We start from the raw sequence: 27,028 nt of genomic DNA, 5'->3' as shown, positions 1-27,028 counted from the left end.
TTGTATCTCAACTGAACCAGAGTTCGGGCAAAATTAAAAGTACTTCAGTTGCAGGAACTAGTGAATTTGGCATTTAATGAGCAATTTAGTATGGGTAAACATCACAGCTTTAGTAGACTGTGACTTGCGAACGTTTCAATACATTTCTTTTGCATTTAGCATTGTAAAGCCTGGTAAGATTTTCCTGTAAGGGACCTGTATGCTGTTTTGGAGTATTCTGCTAAGTGCTGTAAAATGATTGCATAGTGCAGGAGACAGCTGATGTGAATCCTTAGATTAGCTCTTATGGGAGAAGAGAGGGTTCCCCATTTGCATTTACAACATTACTAGGAGGTCTGTAGCACTTGTATTATTCGGTCACTGGACATGCTCAGTCTGAGTTTTCTATCTCAGGTGCCCATTTCCTCCCATAGAAATAGGTGCACCAATGATGCAAGATTTGAGTATCTTAATATGTTAAATGCAGTGTATGGGTCTTGAACCATTTTTGCCCAAAACATATTCACAGAAGTGCATCAGCAAATATAAAATATTTAGCCAAAACTACAGACCTATAGCAGAAGCAGGAGTGTGTGAATAAATGGGGTCCTGGCCTGTAAGTACTGCCATAATACAGTTAATAGTCTTTATAAAACCCCATTTATCAAGTTGAAAATGAGTTTCTTTGTAGGGGCACACCTAGCCAAAATAAACCCAAAGTTTTACCTGCTTCAGGCAGAATTCTACCCTGACATGGGTGGGAGTGTGCACATATATACACTTCTTCCCAGCGGAGACCTGGCAGTCATCAGAGGTCCATAAGTTCTTGGCACCAAGTGATCTCATTAGGCTCACTTCAGATAAGGCATGTATGGAGTTCCAGCAATTACACATGTGGCAAAACTTTATTGCTATGTACAGATGAAAGGGAAACCATGGAGGGGAGTCCAGATTTCCACGTGAAGAGGGAGTATTCTTGGTATAATGTGTAATTGGCTATACAGCCATATTCTTTTCTTATCAGGACATCTGAAAGTCCTGAAAGCCTCTGTTTAAAAATCAAAAGAATTGCTGGGTCTGATGGATAATTTGTCCATTGATTATATTCCAGCTATACATAATCTTCCAATCTCCTGCCATGTACAAAATACATGTGCCATGTTTATTTTCTATAACTGAGGCATCTGTGACCACATGGTGTATTTATTGCCAGGTTCCATTTATGGTGAATATTTGTAAATGCCCATCTTTGCACCTTCTTTATGTCATCCTTTTACTTCATGGAAATATATCCCAGTTAATGTATTACACCCTCCCCCACCATTAAAAGCCTCCTATATCCCTATCTATTTTGGGAGATATTCCGATTTAAATGTGATTGCCTATATGGCATTCCCTGTATTTTGATGTCTCCTCTGCTGTTTCACTGAACTTGGTTTAGCTTTTGAGCTCTTGGGACAGGCTTTGTTTTGGTTTGGTTTTTTGCACGACATTGATCAAATTTAAATTATCCCACACACCCTGTATTATTAATCACATTTTTGTTTTGCTTCAACATGTTTCTATTGCAACACTTTATCTCTTTTGATCTCAGCTGAGATAATTTTGAAAATATGGCTAATGTGGTAAGATGTAAATTTGGGGTTAGAAACGTCGTGGTAGTCAGGGAGATGAATACTTCTCCATAAAATACAGCAGATGGCAGTGTACTGTGTATTTCTTTGATCCACTCAGCATTTTTTATGCAGAGTGGTAAGCATTTGATGGTTAAAGGAAGAGGACTGGCACTGTCAGGAAAATGATAGCTATATTATGCAAGTATTGTGAAATAGTATGAACTGTTTTACAGTATCCAGTAAAATATAACTTGCACTATTTTCACTCGGTATTCTATACTTTGATTGGCTTTTTGTGGTGGCTAGTAAGTATCTGGTGGAGAAAGCCCATGTACTGAGTAAGACACTGAAGATATATTGTGGACCTAATTCTGATTTCACTTAAACTCGGAATTTAATTCTGATTTCACTTAAACCAGGAATTGCTCCTTTGAAGCGAATGAAGTTAGACCAGTGTAAAACTGTTGTAACTGTGATCAGTTACATTTACATCTAAATCATGTAAGCAGTGATTTAAAATATAGGTAATAAAAAGTGAACTAGCTTTTTCTCCTTTAAGAAAGCATCCTTCCTTTGCCCACATTCTGAAAAAAGAATGAGAACGGTGATCTCAGTAAACCTAAGGTCATAGAGCCTAACCCTGGAAACTCTTGTTAGTGTAGCCTTCATACTACACAGTATATTCTGCATTGGGTGGGGTGCTGAGGGCCTGAGATCAGCCCCCAGTCTGTCGTCCACCCCTCTCTCCTCAGGGTAGTGGAGGGTCCAGGGCTCCCCACAGCAGCCTGGGCACCCAGGCAGCTATTACTAATTCCCAGCTCTCTGTGGGGGAGAGGTAGTGGGGCCTTGTGGTGAGGGGTGGACGACACAGCCTACTTTAGTCCTTACCCCCGCTGGGAAGAGGCTGGCCGCCCCGAGCCTTAGGCAGGTGTGCAGCAGTGCTGCAGGGAATCTGGGACAAATGCTGTCCCAGAGTCATTCAGCCAGGGACCACAACTTGAACTCTGCATTTTGGGGCTGTCCCGCCCAATTCTTGATGAGTGGTCACCCTAGCTAAGCCCCATACTGCAGAGACATGTAGGAATTAGCCCAGGGCAGTGGATTGGGATTCGCTGCAGGGACGACCCTGCAGGTGTTGCTTCTTACAGGGTCCTGGGGTCGGACTTGGTGGAGAGGGAGGGCCCAAGTCCCAATATCTCACCTCCTTAATAGCCTAGGTCAAGGTACGGTAGGAGATTCACAGTTCAGGGTCAGGATCAGGCAGTGCTCGGTCCTCACTGCTGCGAGTCCAAATCCACTGCCCTGGGCTACTTCCTACCTATATGTCCCTTCAGTTTGAGGTATGGCTCCTATTGTCCAAACAGTCACTGATAGGAGAGGCAAGGGGCTGGAAGTTGGGTTCATTAACCACTAGGCCATCCTTCCCCTGAGCACCTTATCACAGAACTTATATGGGTCTCAAGCATGGAGTCTGTGCTTGCAAATCCCTGTAGAGCAGTGGTTCTCAAACTTTTGTATTGATGACCCCTTTCACACAGCAAGTCTCTGAGTGTGACCTCCCCCTTATAAGTTAAAAACACTTTTTTTTACATTTAACATTATTATACATGCTGGAGGCGAAGCGGGGTTTGAGGGTGGATGCTGATGGCTTATGACCCCCTCCCCTGTAATAACCTTCTGACCCCCTGAGGAGTCACGACCCACAGTTTGAGAACCTGCTGTAGAGGATGGCTGCCTAAATAAATATAAAATAACTCAACTCTACCATGTTCTGCAGTTTGTTATTAAAAAGTAAAACACAAAATCCCAACACCAACCCACATCTCATTTGCATGTCCTGATTAGAGATTTACCTCAGAAGGTCAAGTTCTATTTCTAATGGGTCTTTATTGAATAAGCAGTGCATAGCAGCTGATGCACAAGAAAAGTAATCCTGTTCAAGTCATTCAAAACTTCCGCTGGCAAATAAACCTCTGACATCACCTTTAAACAATAAACAGTACTTTGTCGTCCCTTATATGAGAGATACAGAAACAGGTACCTTCTATATACAAACTAGAAATGACATCTAGAAAGGAAGAAGGAAAATAAATAAATTCGCTGCATTCAATCCAGAGACATGCGACAACAAAGGTCATAGAGGGTTAAGAAACTACGTATTTCCAGATTGGAGGACATGCTCAAAGTTTCTCTCTCAAGTCTCCTGGTCTTAAATTAAATATGTTATGTCTTTCAATGCCACTGGTCTATCTATACAGGTTTACATATTACAAGTGCATTATTTATGTTTTTTTCCACTAAGTGCTTAGGGTTGCCAAAGTCTTTCTCTTAAGCTAGTACATTTAGCAAATGAGACAAAAATGAAAGACAGCAGATTTAGTAGCAGTTAGGTGGATGGAAAGCAACCTTTAGTATTTGTGCCTTCCAGGGAGATGCAAATTTCCAAAGCTTATCCTTTTAATATAATTTATAATTTAGTTATTAAAAATACTGAAAATGATTATTTACATAAAAGCAAGTTTATTTTATTTGTTTCTTTCACTTTGCCATTTTAATTCTGTCCTAATAATCCATGGTCTATATTTTGTCCCAGGGAAGTTTTGTCTGTAAAGCCTTAAGGAACTCTCCTGCACCAGCTGCCCCCTTCCACCTCTGGCATAATTGGAGAGAAGGGACATTCCAGGGGCGTGGTGGAGGTGTACAGGACAAAGCAGTGCCCCACTACACCCAACCCACCAATTGCAGAAGGTCCCTGAGGACCTATATGTACATACCACATGTAGGCTGGTGGGAATGAATTGTTTAACCATTAAAGCTGGGATTTTCAAAAGGGGCCTAAAGGAGTTTTGCCCAATACCCCTCCCTCCCCCCGCTCACCCTCCCATTGACTTTCACCCAGAAGCCAGGTAAGGTTTTTCTATTCTTAAGGAGAAAGATCTTGGAGTCATCGTGGATAGTTCTCTGAAGACGTCCACGCAGTGTGCAGCAGCAGTCAAAAAAGCAAACGGGAATGTTAGGAATCATTAAAAAAGGGATAGAGAATAAGATGGAGAATATCTTATTGCCCTTATATAAATCCTTGGTATGCCCACATCTTGAATACTGCGTACAGATGTGGTCCCCTCATTTTAAAAAAAGATATACTGGCATTAGAAAAGGTTCAGAAAAGGGCAACTAAAATGATTAGGGGTTTGGAATGGGTCCCATATGAGGAGAGATTAAAGAGGCTAGGACTTTTCATCTTGGAAAAGAGGAGACTAAGGGGGGATATGATAGAGGTATATAAAATCATGAGTGATATGGAGAAAGTGAATAAGGAAGTTATTTACTTTTTCCCATAATATAAGAACTAGGGGCCACCAAATGAAATTAATGGGCAGCAGGTTTAAAACAAATAAAAGGAAGTTGTTCTTCACTCAGCGCACAGTCAACCTGTGGAACTCCTTGCCTGAGGAGGTTGTGAAGGCTAGGACTATAACAGGGTTTAAAAGAAAATTGGATAAATTCATGGAGGTTAAGTCAATTAATGGCTATTAGCCAGGATGGGTAAGGAATGGTGTCTCTAGCCTCTGTTTGTCAGAGGATGGAGATGGATGGTAGGAGAGAGATCACTTGATCATTACCTGTTAGGTTCACTCCCTCTGGGGCACCTGGCATTGGCCACTGTCGGTAGACAGGATACTGGGCTGGATGAACCTTTGGTCTGTCCCAGTATGGCCATTTTTATGTTCTTATGTTCAAGTGGGACCGAGGTCTTGTTTCTAGTCCCGGAAAGCCCCCATGATGCTAAGGATTTTATGGGTCCCTCTGGTATAACTGGACTTGTGGTAGTTGAAGAATCTGGCTTTATAAGTGTAGGGATACAAAACTTAGCTCCCAGTACTTCTACAAAATATCTAACCATTTTTCAAAAATCTATTTTTCCTTAATACACGTGTCATATACAGAGTACCTGTTGGTTTGGTGTGGTATCAGTTGGCACTAATTTGGGATGACCTCCATAGCACGCTCAGTGCTTCACAGTAGTGACAATGGAGACATCCCAAATGCATGAGAGTGTAGCTTTATACCACACTACATCATCTAGTTATTCTTGCCCTGTGTATAGACAGGTAGTTCAGAATACAGCAACATCCCTATGGCTAGGACTATTTCTGACCAAACTCCAATGAGGCTGGCATTATAAGGGAAGATAGAAGGGGGAGAAATTCACTCAGAATAGAAATCAGTGGGTAAAGCAGGCTGACTTTAACACTCTTTCCAGTTTGTGACACTTCCTGGGGGTACCTAGGGTTGTGAGGCACCTCACTACGACTTGTCCTTAGCCTGAGGAAGCCATGTCTATGCCTGCCATGGGTCAGCTCCCTGAGTTCAGAGGCAACACCAGCACTCCCCTCAGCCTACGCAGGCTCCACTGTACCTCTGCAGGTTAGTGATAGGCATGCTCCAAGCCCTCTGACTGTCCCCAGCCCTTGTTCTACTGGACGCTCTTGGCATTCACAAAATCCCTGCTCCCAGTACACCCCAGCTTACCAGATAGGCCTCAATCACCAGTCCACTTAAAGCAGAGCACTTAGATAAGTTTATTAGTAGAAACAAATAAAAAATGCGTTTCACAAAACTAGAGATTCAAGTGAGAGCAAGGAGAAATACTGGAAACAAATAGTTACACATAGAATAAAAATAACGTGCATTCCAGAGCCTAGATAGGGGTGGGCAAACATTTTGCCCTGAGGGCCACACTGGGGTGCGAAACTGTATGGAGGGCCAGGTAGGGAAGCCTGTACCTCCCCAAACAGTCTGGCCCCCTGCCCCTATCCGCCCCCTCCTACTTCACCCGCGTGACTGCCCCCCTCAGAACCCCCGACCCATCCAACCCCCCCTGCCCCTTGTCCACTGACCGCACCCTCCTGGGACCCCCCCGCCCCTAACCACCCCCCCCGGGACCCCATCCCCTATCCAACCCTGCCTGCTCCCTGTCCCCTGACTCCCCTGACCCCTGTCCACCCCGCTCCCCCCCCCAATACCCCCCACCCAGGACTCCCATGCCTATCCAACCCCCCCTGACTGACCGGACCCCTATCCACATCCCTGCCCCTAACCGCCCCCTGGGACCCCATCCCCTATCCAACCCTGCCTGCTCCCTGTCCCCTGACTGCCCTGACCCCTGTCCACCCCGCTCGCCCCCCCAATAGCCCCCCCCCAGGACTCCCATGCCTATCCAACCTGTGCCCTGACTGTGCCCCCCCCACCTGAACCTCCGTTCCATCCAACCTCCCCCGCCCCCTTACCATGTTGCTCAGAGCGGCAGGACTGAAAACTGCACCACCGCGCTGCCCAGCAGGAGTTCGCAACCCCACCACCCAGAGTGCTGCCCATGCGGCAGTGTGGCTGAGGGGGAGGAGTGACAGCAGGGGAGGGGGAGGGGGCTAGCCTCCCCGGCCAGGAGCTCAAGGGCCAGGCAGGATGATCCTGTGGGCCATAGTTTGCCCACCTCTGGCCTAGACTTACTGAACTAGTTACTGTCATGTATTACAGGCTAAGCTCACCCCAATTCCTTCCAGCATATTACATCCAGCCTTGGCTGTGATCTTCTGTTCATGAGACGAGCCATGTTGTCAGCTTGTCTCCTGAGTAGAACAGATCCAGGATGTTCCCCATATCCCCAGTTATCACCCCCCAAAAAACCCATTGTCTTTACTCATAAGCAGGATGCCTCCTGCTGGTTATTTTATCCTGTGTGCCTCTTTCTTGTCGATTTCTTGATCAGCATTTGGCTGAGACTGTAGCTAGGCCTCCACTGTGAAGCGTATAAGACACAAATGACCAACCAGAGAGAAAAAGAAGTGTCTCTTCATACCTGCCTGACAAGAGCATGTTTACCACCACCTGGTGATCTGCCTTAACTCACATATCTTAAGAACATAATTTTCAACGTAGATACATAATTCCTTAAACATTTTCCGTACCTACGTTTCCTAGTGATAGATGACCAGTGGGTGCATAGTGGAGACCACACATGCCACAAACTGGTAAACTTAATATGCATACATCTAACCCAGAGGACCCCTGTAAAAACGCTATGTACATCTGCACTGTCTGCCAGTTGGCACCAAGACATTGCAGGGTCACCCAGGTAAACTTCAATATGTATTTTAAATATGTTTTTGGCTAGAGTAGTTTTGTTTTTAAGTAAGTTGCTTTTTTGTTTACTTTGCTGGTCAGATGGGTTGTGGGAGTTGTAAAGGAAGACAGATAATCCATAATCATGCTCTCCTTACACCCCTGTGTGAATTTGTGCATTTTTTATCTTGCAAACTTCCCTGCACCCATCAGTTTACTCCTCCACCATCTATAAATGCTTCATTTCACTCCTACATGCCACTTTCCAGCCGTGGTGTCTACAATGTTTGATGTTTTTCAGTGAGATGTTTTAAAATTCCCTAATTCAAATGGTCACTTCTTGATGGCCCTCTAAATGATCGCCATCTAATTAAAACAGGGAATTATGCGCTTAAATAGCAACTGTTAACTATTTTCCTTTTTCAGACTTTTACAGACAAGTTTGAGGGTTAGATTTTGTTTTTGTTTTCACTCCCCAGTCCCTCCCAATTTGCCTTCAAATGTCCTTGATAAATGTATGGAAAGTTGCATTTTTATATTTGTGTGAACGGGGCGCTGTGAGGTGAGAGGCAGAATGGAGTCCATAGAGAAGGTGTCTTCCCACAGCATCAGACACTTGGGGAGGGGGCACCACACTGTTCTTAATGATGAACTTGACAATCAGTTCTGCAGAAAAGGGCCTAGGGGTTACAGTGGACAAGAAGCTAGATATGAGTCAACAGTGTGCCCTTGTTGCCAAGAAGGCCAATGGCATTTTGGGATGTATAAGTAGGAGCATTGCCAGCAGATCGAGGGATGTGATCATTCCCCTCTATTCGACATTGGTGAGGCCTCATCTGGAGTTCTGTATCCAGTTTTGGGCCCCACACTACAAGAAGGATGTGGAAAAATTGGAAAGCGTCCAGCGGAGGGCAACAAAAATGATTAGGGGCCTGGAACATATGACTTATGAGGAGAAGCTGAGGGAACTAGGATTGTTTAGTCTGCAAAAGAGAAGAATGAGTGGGGATTTGATAGCTGCTTTCAGCTACCTGAAAGGGGGTTCCAAAGAGGATGGATCTAGACTGTTCTCAGTGGTAGCAGATGACAGAACAAGGAGTAATGGTCTCAAGTTGCAGTGGGGGAGGTTTAGGTTGGATATTAGGAAAAGCTTTTTCACTAGGAGGGTGATGAAACACTGGAATGCGTTACCTAGGCAGGTGGTGGAATCTCCTTCCTTAGAAGTTTTTAAGGTCAGGCTTGACAAAGCCCTGGCTGGGATGATTTAGTTGGGAATTGGTCCTGCTTTGAGCAGGGGGTTGGACTAGATGACCTCCTGAGGTCCCTTCCAACCCTGATATTCTATGATTCTATGTTATTAAAGCTACAACCTAGATATTTCATCTACTTTTCCTAACTGTGTCAGGGTGGGGAGTAAAGATGAATTGTGTTTTCTTCTCTTGACAATCTTGGATAAGATTCCAAATGAGTAACTGTGTAAAATTTTAATTATCTCTATATTTTAGCTAAATGTTGGACAATCATTTACAGTCACAATAAGCTGGTGTGACTGTTGAAATGAGAGGGGATTATAAATGCCTCATAGATGTACACATTTCATCAGAGACCAGTGCTGTGTTGAAGCATGTATGCGCAGGGAAGAGTATGTAAGGCAGGTGGAAGGATAGCAGAGGAGCAACAGTTCCCAACCGGGAAGTGACGATTATCTCACTCCAGATCTCCTGTGCTATCGAGTAATAGCAAGTTATTTTTTTTAATTATAAATTAACTATTGCCAGTGTTCTAAATCCTTTATTTCCTGTTGAACTCTATGCAGATGATGAGTTGACTATATTATATTGTGACTACTTTTTTCTTCTTACTATTAATACTAATATTGAGTATTTAATTGTAGAAATACTTGGATCCTCAAATCAGAGATCAGGATTCCATTGTGCTCTGTACATAGACATATAACAAAATACAACCCCTGTCCCAAAGAGCTTACCATCTAAACATATGACCAGAGATCACAGGTGGTTATGACAAAGCATCAAGGGAAAGGACAAGTGAGCAGGGCAACTGAGTATAATAAGCAGCATTGCACCACACTAGTATCCTGAAAACTCCTCCATGCCTCCATGAAGCTTTTTCCTTGAACTACCTACTGTGTATGTATGTTTATGCAAATTGTATTGCTTTTGATTGATGAGAACATATAAATTCTCAGAAACACATTATTTTTAAAGGTGTTTGCTAGAGATGTGACTTGGATATTGGGTATCTAAGACTGACATTAGTGATGGTTGGCCAAAGGGAGGTGACCACAGAAATGTTGCAGAGGTGGCATTAGTACACATTTTGTGGACTCTTTATCCCTCTATGTAGTCAAATTTTCTAAAGGAAGACAATGTGGTGTAGTGGACAAAGCACTGGTCTGGGAATCAGGAAATCTTAGTTCTACTCCTGGCTCTGCTACTGGCCTGGTGAGTGACTTTGAGCAAGTCATTTACCCTCCATGTGACTCAGTTTCCCCCACGTAAAAATAGTTATAATGATACTAACCTCCTTTGGGAAGTGCTTTGAGATCTATAGCACTATGTAAGAACTAGCTGTTGTAACGATGGAGACTATTTATGAAATGGATTCTGCAAATGCTTACATGTGGAAATAACTTTATGTACATCCGTAGTTTTAGATAGACTCAGTGAGACTACACACATGGGTAAAGTTACCCACTTGTGTTAATGTGTATAGGACCATTGTCTAAAAGCAAGAGTACTAAACATTTTACCTGGCATCAGTTAAGTGAAAATTGTAATTTATTCAAAAAAAGACCATAAAAATCAAACGAAAAAATTCAAGGCCCCAGATTCACTCCAAACTTTTTAGAAACTTAGTTACATTTTATGAATAACATTAATAGATAGACTCAGAGTGGATTCAGATCTAAAATAAACTCTTGGCACTTGCGTAAGTATATTTACAGTGTAGTCTAATATAATTTTAACTAAATTTATAACTGGTGTGAAAAGCACCAAGTTTGAAAAATAGAATAATTACTTTCCAAGACATAGTCACTTTAGCTGTACTTAATTTTATTCTTTGGGGGAAAATTTATAGATAGACCAATGATAAATACCTTTCTCCTCTTTGTGCCATGTTAGAGAGACTACAAACAACATGTGCATAGATATTTTTTGTGCTGTGTAATTTTCTTTCTGGCATAGGGGATTTATTGTTTGTACCTTTCATATAAGTAAGGAACGTTATGCTTTTTATTTATTAGGACTTTTTCCATTGCTAAGTAGGACAAAGATTTTAGCATTTCATAAATACTTTTGCTTTTATTTGAAAGAAGGTTTTTTTGTCAGCAGCAGCCAGGGGAATAAAATACCCTGTGTTGATATGTATTGTTTCAGACTTTACCCTCTCGTAAGTGCCTGCTTGACTTAGTGGTGTCCAAATGTACTCTGGACCTCTGAATGTAGCATAAAGATGTATTACTGCACATTTCTTTATTTAGTGTCTTGTGAATTATATTTGTCATGCAAGTTATTATGGAAAAAGGAAACTACAATGATTATGCTTACAAAGTTAATGATATTCAGTAAGTGGATAATTTTGTAACAGTTTTGAATTATTTTCTTAGCTAATCTTTACAAACTTGGCAAATGGTTTAGCCCATGCCATAAAAACCAAACAAAACTCGATAACTATATGCCGTATTGTATCACCTATCTGTAGAAAAACCCTAAAGTGGGGGAGGCAGGAGCCTTGTGGACTTTCTTTTACATGCTCCCCTTAGCAGAATGTGTGTAGGGGGCAATAAGGGATATAGACAATACAATCCTTCAAACCCATAGAATTGGTGAGTGCTACTTCCCAGTCTTTCCATTCTGCCCTGGTGGACCCAGTTTACCTCTAGTCGCATAGTTATCTCACAAGTTTTGCTGTCAATGCCTGAACATTCCCATGGAGTCACAATGGGGACCCAGCAATAATAACCTTATCTTTGATATTTCTGAAATTTGTAGGGAGTGCCCGCTCACCAATGCCTCACTGGCCTATCTCTCAAATTTAATGCTGGTTCATGGAAGCCTGTTGGAACGGGAGAGGAACAGAAAGGAGAGGGATATTCATTGGAATCAGTTCTACCCATTTCCAGTACCATTAGGATTAGTTTCCCACCACTGGCAGATGTGGAAGGGATCATAGGAATCTGTTGATTAATTCTTCCCATGATAATATTTTATTTGTATGGTATGCTGTGAAAATGTTATCTTGCTCATGTACTACTTGGAGTTGTAGTGTGGATGTGTGAACCATTTTTTATATTAAACCCAGGAAAAGTCCTGTCTCTCCTTCTCTCACACTGAACTCAACTGACTTTTTAAAAAAGGTTTTAATATATTTTATTTGGTTTAAATTTAAGGACAAACATTTAAAAATGCTTCTACACTTCACAGGTCCACTTAAGACAAAGCGGAAATGGTAAAATATCAGGAGAGTAAGGCTGCTCTTGTAGTGGTTGACTTGACTCAAAAAGGGAACTACAGGAATTTTTGAAGATAGTTTGTCCGAGTGAAACATCCATCTAAATTTTGTATATCAAAGATGTTTGGATAGTTCAGATACCCTTCAAATAAAGCTTCTGAATTTCTGATGCTTCCTTGAACTGGAGCTTACCTCCACTTCCTTTGGAGTTCACCCTGTTGCTAGTTATGTCTGTGTTGTACCATTACTTTGTGTGTACCCCAAGTGCAATTGTAATGAAAGGTAATTACAGTCATTGGAGATGTACTGTGGTGAGATATGTCACCTACATGCCTCAATGTGGCGGGGGTGGAGGAGGGAATTGATGGGGCTGATGATGAAGGGGGACAGCCCCAGCAGCAAGGGAGAGAGAGTCTTGCTGAGGGACAACGGGAAGCTCCTCCCTTATCCCCCGACTTGGAGTCTCTGGCAACAATTGTGGGGAAAGGGGTGCTGATTAGTCAGCATCCTCCTGCTTAAGGATTTAACCTGGAGCAAGGGCCAAGTAGAGCCTTTTTCAGCTCTGTTCAAGCACCCCACCCTGCTCACTCAAAACTGGGAATGGGAATCCAGCCTGGCAGATGCTGCAGGTCTAGCTGATTGTACATTTGGGCATCAAGAAGGAATTTTTTGCTGCCATAGGGCCAGTTAGCAGAGGCCCAGGGAGTTTTTTGCTTTCCTTGCAGCATCTTCAAGCCACAGTAAGTTAAGAAGAAATGTGCTAGTACCTAACTGAGTACTTGGTTGAGCTGTTAATTTGTCACAACTTGCAGCTGGTTTCCAATACAGTTAAAAGGAGAAAACGAACAATTCCGAGAGGTAAAAGACCTGGAATTTTGCTGATTGCCCTGGGGCTCATGGCTCCTGAGCCCTTTAAATTTTGACAGGCCATGTGTGCAAAAAATTTCTGTGCAAATTGTTGTGCTTCTGTGCAAATTTTTGTGCCCATGGTGTTTTGCCGTGTGCACGGGGTTTAGGATCTGTGTGTCGCACGCACACGCGCACAGCTTAGAGGGAACAGTGTTCATGGTATAGGGTCAGACATTGTGGCACTCAGGGGGCCAAGGTCCCCCACCCTTCTTTACCTTGCTGGAGGATGGGGGGGACGAAAGTGTGCTAGAACTCTGAAAGAGCTGAGTCCTGGGGGGTAGGCTGAGGAGAGCATACCTCAACTAGTTACATGTTATATGATAGGAGACCTGTAACCCCCATACAGTAATCTCTTAAATGCCTTGTATAGAAGAGTATGGGTGATGGGCAGGTAGCTCCCCTCCCATGTGTTTAAGTTTAATGGAAGTTGCTTTGTCATTTAAAATCCATCCATGTGTCTGTCCTCATTTTGCTGCTGTGTCCGGATCAATGCATGAATGTGAGTTATTGTTTACACCCAGTAGAACTACAGTGGTGTATTGTGGTAGCTATGTACTTTGCCTTATGTAATCAAAGAACAGTAAATGAGAAAACGAGACTTTCTTCTTGACACAAATATGTCCCCCAAATCCACAATGCAATAAAACGTCCTTATAAATTTTACCTTATTATTTTCCTAACCACAGGCCAGGTGGTGCATGCGGGGGCCGGGAGAGGTAGGAGAAAGGTGTGGTGTACTTAATTGCTATTACAAAAGGACTGGATCCTATGTTGTTTATCTGGAATATTTCATTAATGCTGAAGACAGAATTTATTGTATTTATTCTTTTTAAGTTTGTAGACCTGCCTGTGCTTTTCAAAAGAGGTATGCTATGTTTCAATCTGTATATTTTTTTCTCATTGTAGATTTCGAGACAACAGATGAGTTGTGAAAGAGAACAACTAAGGGTAAGTGCAACAATATGCAAAATGTTCTTCCCTACTGTACAATAAGCAGACTCTTTCTCATGTCACAACAAAAGGTTCTCTTGAAAGATGGACTGCAGTTTTTGGGTTCCAGAGAGGAACATATTCATCTCAGCTAATTTACTATTGATTGTGTTGGTTAATATTGTATATCTTATTATGAAGTACCATTACAGTATGGATGATTTTTCAAATATAATTTATTTGGATTTGGCAATTAATACTTTTTTCGGGAATCTGTCTGACACCTGGGTCCTTTTTTTTAATGTAGAAAATGAAGCCCTAGTACTTATAAAGGTCAAATGTCACACAAACCTTTCCCATTTGCCAGATTGTTTGAGATGCTGAGATATTCTTTTTTTCATTGTCTGTGCTATGCCTGTTTTCAGATAAAAATTAATGTCAAGATCAAGAGCAAATGTCAGAAGAGTTAAAGCATTGTAGAATATTATTTGTTGTGGTTTTGTGGCATGCTCTGTAAATAACGGAGTTCCTATACCCAAGTTGCTCCCTCTTTATTTTGTTTTTTTCCTTTAATGGAAGTGCCAGATTGTCTTACGTATTTCAGTCTGTGTTGCATTTGAACTTTATCTGTGCAAATGCATCTGCAGATGCTTTTTCAGTACCAATATGTGCATGCACAATTGATAGGTTCTAATACTTGTGCAAGCTGGTGTTAAAATGTATACACATACAGCAAGTATTTTTAAGAATATGGCCAAACAATGGGAAAGCTAGCTTTGTCATGCCCTATATTGGGTGTTTCCTTGCTAAAACTATATTAATAAGAGTTGAGAGGCAATTTTGTAGTACTGGCTGTGTAAGAAGATGTATATTTCTTTTTATTTCCTTTAATTTTTTTTGTTTTGTTTTTAATTTTTAGAAGTAGAAAATACCACCACCTTGTTTTTGTGGCCATAAGACAGGTACCAAGCAGCAGCAGTTCTGACAAGGTTTACAGAACATTATGTATAAATATAAACAAATATTCCATTCATAGTATGTGTTTCATGAACTTAATCGGATGTTTCTTTTTAAATTTTGTTTAATTTTTTGCTATAAGCTATTACTTGGTTTTAACAATATGATCTTTCAGTCACACTAGACAGTTGGAATGCATCAAAATTATGAAAAAAAGCAGTTAGGATAATCCTGCTCACTATGTTGTATTCTGTGAGGAATACTTTTTAATTATTTTTGTACGGGCAAAATACTTCTTCCTTGGTATTTGTCTTGCTGATGTAAGGTGACTGCACTAATGTTAACATGGAGATTTAGGAGGTGTGAAGATGCTCTGTTTTGTCATTAGAGTTGTAATGTCTCAATGGAGCCAGTTGCCAAAGCTGAAAGATTGATATGAGTTGTACATCGCTGGAGGGCAGTCTTCTCGGGAAGAAATAGGGCCATGAGAACCAAAAAGGAAGTTTTTTGTTTCTTTTTATTAAACTTCCTTCTCTGAATTGAGGAAAGAGGGCAGGGAACTCTCAAAATCTAAGGGAGGCAGGCTCACAAATCCTTCATATGTGTGGTTTTGTCTGATTACTGAGTAAAATGGCCTCTTCCCACTTATTTTCCAGCAATACCTATTCTTTCATGTGATTTTTTTTCCAAATTATTTTATTATTGCATCACAATTTTAGAACTACTAGGATCGTTTTTTTCTATCCAATCAACGTAAAAAAATGTAGTAATCACTCTGGTTGAGGGTCGCTATCAGAGGTGTTTGTGTGCCTTCCTGGATATGTGCTGTCATGTCTATGTACCAGTCAGCTCCTGCCTGAATTTAACCCTTGTAGTGATATACCAACCAATACAATAACAAATAAGTGGCTGGAAGATACTATATTCATAGTATAGTACAGGCATCTGAAGTTAAATTCCTGATGTCCAAGCATTATTATGATAGATTGATGCAAGGCAGTATGAAGAATGTTGTATTGCCATTGTTCTATCCAAACATAACTGAATATGAAAAATACCACAAAAGAAGCTAAGAAAAAATGAGTGGTTACTTTTCCATCCCACGTGCTGAAAATTGATTCACAGTCAGGTGCATTGGAGGTGTTTTGGGGAGTGGGATTTGTTTTTTGTAACCAGACTGAGCTTTACCACAAGCTGTAAGTGAACTTCACGAATTGAAAGAAGTTATGAAAGTCCCCACATGGCAAATAGAAATTTTCCATGTCTACTAAAATTACATTTGAAGCAACATTGTCTAAAGTAACAACATAAAGAACACTGAATGAATGACTTGATTGAATGAAAGAATAAATGTGGGTGGAGTTAATAAAAACAGTGTTGAAGCCATCATACGTTTATGGTCAGAAATGACAGCTTCTTACTCATCAAATCGGATTTCTTAATTTTCTGAGTCTTATTTGCTTAGAGGTTTTCACCACTGTTAGTACTGAAGGGTCACTATGGCTGGGAAAGAAAGTGGTGAATTCTGTTGTCATTCACATAACAAAGTAAATGGTCAATGAAATTCAAATGGCAAACTTTCACTACTGGAGATGACATAAAAGGTAAAAGAGACTAGTTTAACTTCAGGTGCCAGGCTGAGACTGCAGAGAAGGCAACCTTGACATGGATGTCATTGAGTGAATTTCAGCATGTAACTCTTAATGTCATTGTGTCAAAACCACTTTTCTGATATGATTGCATTTCAATTAAAATTACAATATACCGGTATATAGACAGACCTATATCACTAAAACTGGAAGACAATTAGAAATTCTAGAATTTGAAAGCCATCCCACAGTAGCAAAAATCCAGGAAGACTGCAGTAACGCCAGTGTGGAGCTAAGTAAACTTGAAGCAGTCCTAATTAAATACTCTCCCTATGCTGCAAGTAAGCCAGAGGGGGTGAGACACTATCCATCAGTGGATGTGATTCAAGAATATCTGTGTAACAAATTCCCACTGGGAACACAGTGTCCATTTAATGAATGTGTGCCAGGGTATTACAAATTCTTTGTTAGCTATCCAGCACTTGTACCATGAGCCTCACTTATACCTATTAACTCCAGTAAGCCCTTTCTGCCAAACTGGCAATGTCCTGGCCCATGACAGACAGTCCTCAAGTCAAGGATACTCCTCCTAGACATAGAGCAGTGATGCTTTCTGGTTTATTGGGAGGTTGTAAGAAAAGGTGCTCTGATCAAACCTTGATGATAAAGCAAGGTCGGGGATGGTAAATTTGGAGATATTTGGCCATGCCCAAACTAGGAAAAATAGGTCATTCTTAAACACATTAGCTAACACATTTTTAAACCTCTATCTCATAATACAAATACTTAAAATCAAACAAGACATGCCAATGATAATTCACCTTGATAATTTATCCATTTGGTGTATCCCTTTCAGCCCCTTTGTCTACTTTGGTTACTTTTAGATTCTAAATTGAGGGCAGAGGCTTTCTGATCTGGTTAGTTAGTATAGTACCTAACATAATGAAACTCTGCAGCTGATCAGGCCAAGGGTACTCTCACTGTATAAATGATAAATAATTATAATCATTAAGCAGGGTTGTGTGTCTGATCCATTCTGTACTAAAGAGCTGAATAAGGCATTGGCCACCAGTTAATGATTTAAACAATTGTCTCTTCAACCTATTATCCATGTCCTCTTGTGTGCTAATCTGTATGCTGATTGGAAGTTAATGTTTATGAGGTCTACATTATTTAACTGAGATCTCTCCAACTCATCAATGCTACTATAACTGGCTGCAATGGAAAGTAAAGGACTTCACATTTAGCACACGTTGAGTGATTTTTTTCCATTGATGTATATAACACATCAGTTAGACTTCTGAAAGCTTTTTCTACTATGCCACCTGGAGCTAAAGTTTGCAAAACTATTATGCCTTTCTTTCAGTTGTCTCTATTAGCAATGATTTTGTATTCCTATATACCATCTTGAATATTCATGATTTCATATTTCTAGAATTTCTTATGTTGCCCAAGTGTAGTGCTGCCTGACCTGGCTTGGCTCAGGGTAAAGTTGTATGAAAAGTTAAAGGATGTTCAAAAGGAGTTAATCAAAGAAACAAACCATCTTTTGTTTCTCCAAGAGTTTTCCTCCATCCACACACTGATGTATTTTCAGCATCTCTTCTAACAAAAACAATAATGTTATCCAGTCACTCCCTCCCTGTTCTGTTTTATATTCCCCAATCCTGATATTTAAACCCCTTACCAGTGATAGATTCCCTCTCCGATTCTCTCAGCACTATATCCCACCTCAGTCACTGTTTGTTGTTTTATGGCTTTATGGATGATCTTGTGGAGCTGAATTTAATTCTAATTCTGATGCCTTAAAATTGTCTGTGAAAACACAAACCTCACAGCTTGCTCAAAATCATTTTAAAAAACCTATTTCATCTCATATTTGTGCCTGAAAAATCAGCCTTTGAAACATGAATCATACAGCTTATTTAAGGCTGTGAAGAAGCTTAGGATCGCAGCCTTAGGTAGAAATAAGCTGTAATTCATAAACCTATAAAAAGCACAGTGACTGACTCGGAAGTCTGTCTGCTGCTTCTAGTGAACCTTCCTTACTGCTGCAACTTTAACCTGGGGTTATGATTTTTATCAGAGCCTAATGACCTTGTTTAAACTAAAATCCTAACCTAAACCTTACTGGTTCCCTCAGCCTTCCCTTCTTCTAAGAGGTAATCATTTTCCATTATAAACTGTACGTAATTTTTAAGTTTTGTATCATATTATGTGCATGAATCTGGGTGTCTAAACTAGTGCATTTGATCCTTGTGCAGTAATACTTCATGAGCACTGTAAAATGGGCATGGAACTGTTTTAAACCCTCATGTAGGAGGGTTTATTAATGTGCCTTCCTGTGAATACCAATGAAGTCTAATGGTAAATGGTATGATTAAGTCTCTTGATCTTAAATCTTGGGTGACCTAATTATGACTCCTGTTAACAACTTTCTTTGCATGCATTCATTAGTGGGAAACATTATATACAATCATCAGTTCCTTCTGAGATCTGGCAGATCTAGGAGGCGCAGAGCCTCAGTACCACCACTTGAAAAGAGAAAATCATTTGGTCTGGATTTGGTCATTAATAAGTCTTGTAATATTTCCCTAAACGTAAATATATCAAAAACAGTAACATGCACACAAAGGCATGTTACAGAAGTATAAAGGTCATGCCACTTGAGATGGGCATGGGGGAAAGAAATTGAAAGGTATGTCTTATTCACGCTGAAATGTGCACAATGACAATAATGTGTGATTCTCATTTCTATATCATGTCCTGCCGTGCTCACTCACTGCGTCAGTATATGTTACTGTTAGGAGGGGAATGCTTAACTCTGAGTTCCAATTTTCAGGGTCTGTGCTAAACTTTTAATATAATTTTAATATTTTATTTGTTGTGTGCTTTCCTATATGAAGTGGATGTCAGGTCTTTAAAACCTTGGACTATTAATCTGAACTCCAGCATTCAAAAACAACAGTGGACATTCAAGGTATTATAACATTAAAAATTACTGATGGGAAATTATGGCCAGATTTTCAAAGTTAGATGCCCTCAATTATGCATGTACACTTGATTCACCTAACTTACATTTGCAAATATCCAATGCTCATATGTGAATTGGGTATCAAGCAGGCCTCTTAGTTGGCCACGTGTACTCAAACAAAGTACCTGATATCTTTTCCATTGTTGTTTTTTGGTGGTGGTGGTTTTCCCCTCAGTAGATGAGGTCAGCCCTACCTAAAGGTCCCTCTCCTACCATTGGAGCTACTCAGATGCACCCTTGCACCCACACACAGCCCCATTACCTCAACATGGCTAGATACAATTGCAGGACCAAGACCTTATTTACATCACACTTGATTTGAACAAGGGTTTAAACAGCACTGACAGTTCCCTGCATTCAGGCCCTTGCCCACTCCAGGCAAGCTACTGCCAGGAGGTGTTATTAAAAAAACAAAAACTCCCAAGTTGTTTTGTCTAAGTCCACTTTCAGAAAGAGTGTGTGACTGACTGGTCTAGGACAACACAAGCAATGGTATTCGGAGCCTTACATCTGCTCTGGACTCAGGATCTCTTCAATCTTGGCAAGAATTAGATGGCTCTCAAATAGTCATGCTCGGCTGGATAATTAACTTCTGCACAGACTTCAGGAGAGCTTTCCTGTCTGTGTAGAACACAACCAAAGTGTAAAACCAGTCATTGGACGTCTCCTAGGGTACTTCCCAATTTAACCAAACAAAGCAAAGCAGAGACATGTTTTCTGTAGATGCCCACACAAATGTTTCTGCTCTTGAAGTAGTCCCGCCCTGCTGTTAAATGGAAAGCTGCAAAGATACCACCTAGTTACACAGTGTCTTTATTTACATGGAAAATTGTCAGTTTTTTCCATTTTGAAACAGTATTTCTCTGATAATAAAGTTGTCGCCTTTAGTTTCTCTTCCAGAGGTGGTGTCGGGACAATGGTAAGGACCTTTCCATGATTACCATCATTTTTTTATTACCACTTGAATTAGTAATGAATTTTACTTGTTACTGTCATACTTCTGAAATGCTTCTCTTGAGGATATCCCTTTTTAGTGGCACATAGTTTATTCCTCTCTACCAGAAAAAATATTTCCTGGTATAAAAAGTGGTATAGTCTGTCTGCTTTCTTCTATCTTTACCCTTCCATTCTAAGTACCTACTGGAATGCTATAGGACCACAAGAAACAGTGTGAGTTTTTCCAAGACTGTTCTTACTTCTCCCTGCAGTTTCAAATACTGGCTCTTTCTGGTAAATAATGTATCATAACTTCAGCTTTCCATTTCTGATTGTAGGGAAAGACACAAAAAGTAGGTCATAGCTAGAGTGAAGTGCATTCTTTCTCCCTTTTTAATTAGTAGGACACACTGAACACAGCATCAGTATATGAAATAATCCTTAATGTGAAGTAAACATGAATATTTCTGTACAAATTCCTGATTTAATTTTAGATTAAAGGACTCTAGGTCTGTATTTAAGTTGCAAATGAACAGGACTGACCTATGAAAGAGGTAAAGAAAGAATAGCTTGTAAAATAGGTTATTTTCATGAAAAATCCCAATTTTCATTGAGGGGAGTCCTATGATGTCACAAAACTTCAGGAGCATAACGTAACCAAACCAATGACAGAAACTGTGTGCTTAAGATACAGTATTTGCATATCCCAAAGGGATATCGTTTTCATTCTTCTTATTAAAAAGAGATACTCTTATCTGAGTTACATAAGATCTCCTGCCAGATTTCTTAAAATATGTTTCAAACACAGCAGTCAAAATATATTCTGTAAACCACTTGGCAGGATGACTGAAGCACAGCTAATCAAAACTGCATGATTAGCACATTCTCTTATGCTTTCAGCAATAAGAGATTAGAGTGAATAGTCAGACTACACATTTATATTACACACACAAAACTATATTAAAAGAATGTTAAGGTTGCACAGGTTGCACTCAAAATTGAGGAAATGCTAGAATTAAAGTTGCCTGTGCAACCTTAAATCAGCCCCCCTTGTGTGTATGCATTAAGATACTATTTTTAATTACATGATCTCATACTCTTCTTACCCACAGGACAAAAAAATCAGACTTTCAGAGGAAAAAAAAGTCAGCCTGAAGTAGATACACAGCTTGCAAAAATTCAACCCAAATGAATACAATTTGGCAAAATCATAAGCAACCAAAAACAAGGTTTAAAATGGGAAGTGTTGGGGATACACACACACACACACAGACACACACACACACAAATAAAATATACAGATAGATATAATATCTGTATAACATTGAGGAGGTCATCCTGGAAAGAGGCGACCTGCAGCCATATTTTAGCTGAGAGATCTACATTTATACCCAGCAATGACTTGACCTCTGCTATACTAATTCTGTCTGTGTTCTATATCTACCATAACTAGAATTATTTTTTAATAATATTTTAATCCATCTTTTAACTCCTCAAATGACAGCAGTGATGTTGACAATGTCTCAAAAGGAAGATAAGTTTATAGAGGTTCTAGCTTTCTCCATGCCATTTCCTGACTATCAAGATCATGTGGGACCCTCAATAGTCCCTGGATTGTGTTGGGGCTTGGGTGCATGGTTTTCTGGGTGCATGGACTTAAGTTATGGAATCTCCTCCCCCTTCATTGATCTGAAAGATCCTGAGATGTTCAGAGCATTTCCAAAAAGACTTTCTGTTCATCCTATGTTTTGTTTGTTTCTATTGTTTTGGTTTTGCAGTGGAACAGTTAAGGTTTTTGAGTTTGATGGAGAGGTTTGATGGAGAGGTGTTTTTTTTTGTTAGCCTTTGCTAACATTACTTAGTGGACTCATTGTGTTTTATTGTTTTGTAAATGTTGTTCCCTGGTTGAGCAGAAAGTGGGGAGAACAAGACAGCCATTGAAAATATTGTATTAAGTGAGTGAAATTAATTTTGGGAAATGCATATAAAAATTACAAAACATATTGACTGATTCCAAGGGAATTATCTTCTAGGAAGATAATAGCGCCCTCTCTTTTACATATTGCTTTTGGTTTCAGGCAATCAAATCCTATAAACTATTTTTCCCATGTGATCAATGTACTTCCATTATTGTCTTCACAGCCAATTAATATTTGTGATACAGTTCCTTCCTCCCTCTTCACTTTCAGTTGTATAAACTAGTCAAGTTTACTTTTTCACTTAAGCTTTTAGGTTGTCATGCTCTGTTAAACCGCTGTCAAATTTGACCACAGATGTGAAATTGTTAAGGTGACCTCTTCTATATAATTTGTATACGGGTCCAATAAACTCCCCATATATGCACCATAGTACTTATAATGGAAGTAGTGCACAGCAGGGTTACACAACACGGTTTACATAAAGGGTGAAATCCTGGCCCAGTTGAAGTCAATGGGAAGTTTACCATTGACTTCAGTCTCATCAGGATTTCACCAGAAGCGTGTACACATTCTTAACCTCTTGAAAGTTTTGTTAAGTGAAATAAAACAGAACAAAAACAGTTGTGTACTGTTGTCCCATTCCACAGCAAAATCCCAAATTGTATTGAAAGCGGAGTCCTATGTGTTAAACAAGAAGGATTTGATTAGTGTAAAAGACTGTGAATGGCTAGCCAACTACAAAAGCAGTTTCTCCTCCCTTGGTGTTCACACCTCAACTGCTAGAAGAGGGCCTCATCTTCCTTGATTGAACTAACCTCGTTATCCCTAGCCTGATTCTTGCTTGCATATTTATACCTGCCTCTGGAAATTTCCACTACATGCATCCGACGAAGTGGGTATTCACCCACGAAAGCTTATGCTCCAATACGTCTGTTAGTCTATAAGGTGCCACAGGACTCTTTGCCGCTTTTACAGATCCAGACTAACACGGCTACCCATCTGATACTTTATTAGTTTAGAATCCTCAGCAGCATTAGATGTTTTCCAAGGAACAGGATAGAGAAATAAAAATCTGCTGCTAAAACCGAACCAGTTAAAAAATTATGGTGTCTTTTTAAGGTGCCGTGACTTTCAAGCCATCAGCAAATTTCAACTCAGCAACGGGTTATTTCTATTTTTGGGAGACAGGACTGAGCATGGACATAATTTAAAAAGTTCCCCTACTGTTAACATAGTTCTTCCAGAGTGTGAAAACAAAAGAACTAGATAAGTTCATTGAGGATAGGTCCAACAATGACTATTAGCCAGGATGGACAGGGACAGTGTCCCTACCGTCTGTTTACCAGAGGCTGGGAATGGGGAACAGGGGATGGATCACTTGATGATTACCTGCTCTGTTCATTCCCTCTGTCGGAAGACAGGATACGCAGCTCGATGGAACTTTGGTCTGACCCAGTATGGCTGTTTTTATGTAAATTTGAACAGAGCTAGATACCATCTGTCTTCCACACAAAGCCTTGCAGCAAATCTTTATTTGGTCAAAAGTGTTTGTCTTAGTCAACACTATTCACTTCTCAGTGTTCCAACAGGCTCTGCCAACACAGCATGTGGGTTCTGAAGCCAGAAGGGCAAGTCTCATCCCCCACTTGAATCTGTTCAATGTCTCCGTATTGTGTCTTGATTAAGGCAAAGCTGGGAGGCATCATCGCCAGTTTGGAAACCATCAGTTTGTACATCTAACCCTCTGTTGTATATTCCATCTCTTCCATGGAATTAAAAATGTTGTGCTAAAAACAAAGGAACTAGTGGTTCAGATGCCTACCTATGTCTGTCTAATTGTAGCCCTAAGAAATCTCCAGTAGTCTGTGAAGAAGGCAAAACTGTGAGGGCCAAATTCTGCCACTGTTACCCACATTCTGTGCTTTACTCCATGCGCCATCCTGATGCTTTAAATGGGACTAAAGCAGAGAGGGGTCAAAATGAGAAGAGTTTATGTAGAATTATCATTAAAACATTAGTTTTCATTATCCTCAGAACTACATCTCCAGATTATAGAAGGCTGTGTTTTCAAAGTGGAGTATAAATAAAAATTACAACACAGAAAATATGCACTGTAAATGTTGTGTGTGAAAAGAAAAAAAAATCCTTTGACATGAAACCTTGATAGCCTCACTCAAAATCTATTTCCTAACTTCAATAGTTTGGTAATTCATAATGTACTTACTATGCACCAGATATAACAAGGCTTTCATATCAAATTATTCTGCTGAAGCATCTTCAGAACTACACATTGTAGCTGTTTCACAAAGTGTGGGCTGGGAGAAGGTAAACCCATTAAAAACAAAAGGTGTGGAAATAACAACCCAAAGGGGTTGGTGAAGCAATCCCTCTGAATCCACAAGTATCATCGTAATACCCTGAGTCTCTATCAGAGGGTTACAAGAGCTCCCATGGCATACTCAATTGGTTGAATCAATGATTGAGAGACAGCTCATGTTTAGATGCTAGGGCTGCCTAGCAGGAAAAAGAGAATAAAAACAAAATACTTGTTAGGTCAAAAAAAAAAAAGCCAAGAACAGTTATGCCTAAAGAAGTTAAGGTAAAAGCTAAAGTAAATAAACTAATGATGTCCTACTGAAAAACATCTACAGAATGTTCTCACTGAAGGCAGAATGGAATGAATGGGATCTCTGTGCGGACTGATTTTTTGACTGAATTTCATGACACATTTTCTGAACATAATTGATATCTCTGTATTTTTTATGTGGTTTTGTGTCGGTGGAAAGCATATTGAGTCTGCTTGTATGACTCACTGGATGTTTTCAAATCAGTAAGTCATATTTTATTTTGAATGTTCTTCCTTCCCTGTTAAAAACAAAACACACCCTCCTCCTCGCCCAAACTGTTGTATTATGCAGCAGTGGCCCCAAACACCTCAGTTTATAACAGCAGTAAAGTAAAAAATCATATGGGGCTATTGCTGTAGAAAACTCTCGTTTTGTTTGGTTGGGTTTAGTTTTTGTTTAAATAAAGGTTATGCATCTGCATAACTGAGTACTATCCCAAACAGAAGATTTGTAGTCAAATCCACAAAAGTAAAGGAATTTTGGATCAAAAAATTAGTTTACCCAAAGATCATAATTATGCCACATCTCATCACATACCTCATAACCACGTACAAAATCTTCTATACATCCTAACTGATCCTTTTGCTATAGCTAGACATCTGTATGGTGGGTTGCCCCCCCTTCCAGGGTGCCACCTGATGTCCTGGGGTCCCACTGAGCCTGCCTGTTCCACCAGCCAGGGCTCCCTCTCCCTGTCCTGCTGTGCCAGGGCTCAAGCCTCCTTTAGCACGCATACAGATCAGGCCACACCCAGCTTCAAAAGGACACACAGACACTGAGATCAGCTCTCTGTGGGAAGACTCGGATCGAGGATTGCCCAGCACTCAAGTATACACACCCTCTGGAGTGTAAACCCAAAATGATATTGTCTTGTGCTGTATGGAGATCTATACAATGTAAACGCATGAAATTCACTCCTTCCCCCGATGTAGAGGAAGATATGCACAACTTTTTGCCGCTCCCGCCCCCCCCCCCCCCCGTTATGAATGATACAAACTGGTTGTAGAATAAACAAAAAACAAGCTTATTAACTACAAAAGGTAGATTTTGAGTGATTATAATGGATAGCAAACAGAACAAAGCAGGTTACTGAGCAAATAAAACAAACACGCAAACTAGGCTCAATACACTAAAGAAATTGGCTACAAATAATAATTTCTCACCCTAAATGTTGTTTTAAGAAGATTGCAAAATTTCTTTATGGACAGACAGCTGTTGCTTTCAGCTTAAAACTCCAGGTATATCCTTCACAGGCCAGACAACATTCCTAGCCTGGGTTCAATACTCTTTCCCCTCCTCCCCCCCGAAACCCTTTCAGTTCTTAAGTCTCTCAAGCATTGGTAGGGGAACCCAAGGCTGCCAACTCCACTGGGTTACACTCAGGGCTCTTAAGACAGATAGGCAGAATTGGGATTCAACAACTCCTGCTGTGCCATGAATTCCTTCCTAGCTCCCCTGGTTTCGGTAGGCTTTTCAGCCTGTTTGTCCAGGGCACTGTCTCTGAGCAGCTTCTCAGCAACTTGCTGGCAGGAATTCTCTTCTCCTGCCTGCTTGCTCCTCTGGCAGCTGCCCCACCCTTCTGCTTTCCAGCTCTTTTATTCCCCCAGCTGCTGAGAGGCTGCCAATCGGCTTTAGCTGGCAGTATTTGCATTAACCTCATGGCTCCCCCCCCTTCCCCCTCCCTTAAGAACGCCAGCTTTCACCTTGCAGTGAATATAGCTTCTGCTGTAAATTTCTCCTTTGTGTTTTCTCTTGTGCTCTTTTATCTTAATCACAAGTGTTGACAGTTGTTATTGAAGACTGTGTGCTTCAGGAAGGGGGAAGAAGTTGCAAAGTTCCCCAGAACCCAAACATTGCATCACAGGTATGCATTAGGTACCGCACCACTACCACTGAAAGGCTTAACCTATGTAAAAGGAACTCGCCGTTCACT

General features: G+C 40.5%; 1 protein-coding gene across 22 annotated transcripts in view; it reads left to right on the top strand.

The window, feature by feature from the left end:
• The window catches only part of RBFOX1 (RNA binding fox-1 homolog 1), a 2,430,619-nt gene that overhangs the window by 1,792,613 nt on the left and 610,978 nt on the right, over window positions 1–27,028 (top strand). For all 22 annotated transcript variants that reach the window (XM_073362506.2, XM_073362502.2, XM_073362531.2 and 19 more), the window contains one exon: window positions 14,010–14,051. In XM_073362506.2, coding sequence (XP_073218607.2) covers window positions 14,010–14,051 — 42 coding nt within the window. The remainder of the gene's footprint in view (window positions 1–14,009; window positions 14,052–27,028) is intronic.

This window comes from Lepidochelys kempii, chromosome 10 (assembly GCF_965140285.1).
Source record: "Lepidochelys kempii isolate rLepKem1 chromosome 10, rLepKem1.hap1, whole genome shotgun sequence".
Taxonomy (NCBI): domain Eukaryota; kingdom Metazoa; phylum Chordata; order Testudines; family Cheloniidae; genus Lepidochelys; species Lepidochelys kempii.
The sequence above is the reverse complement of the archived record's forward strand: the minus strand, read 5'-3'. Positions and strand labels throughout refer to the sequence as shown.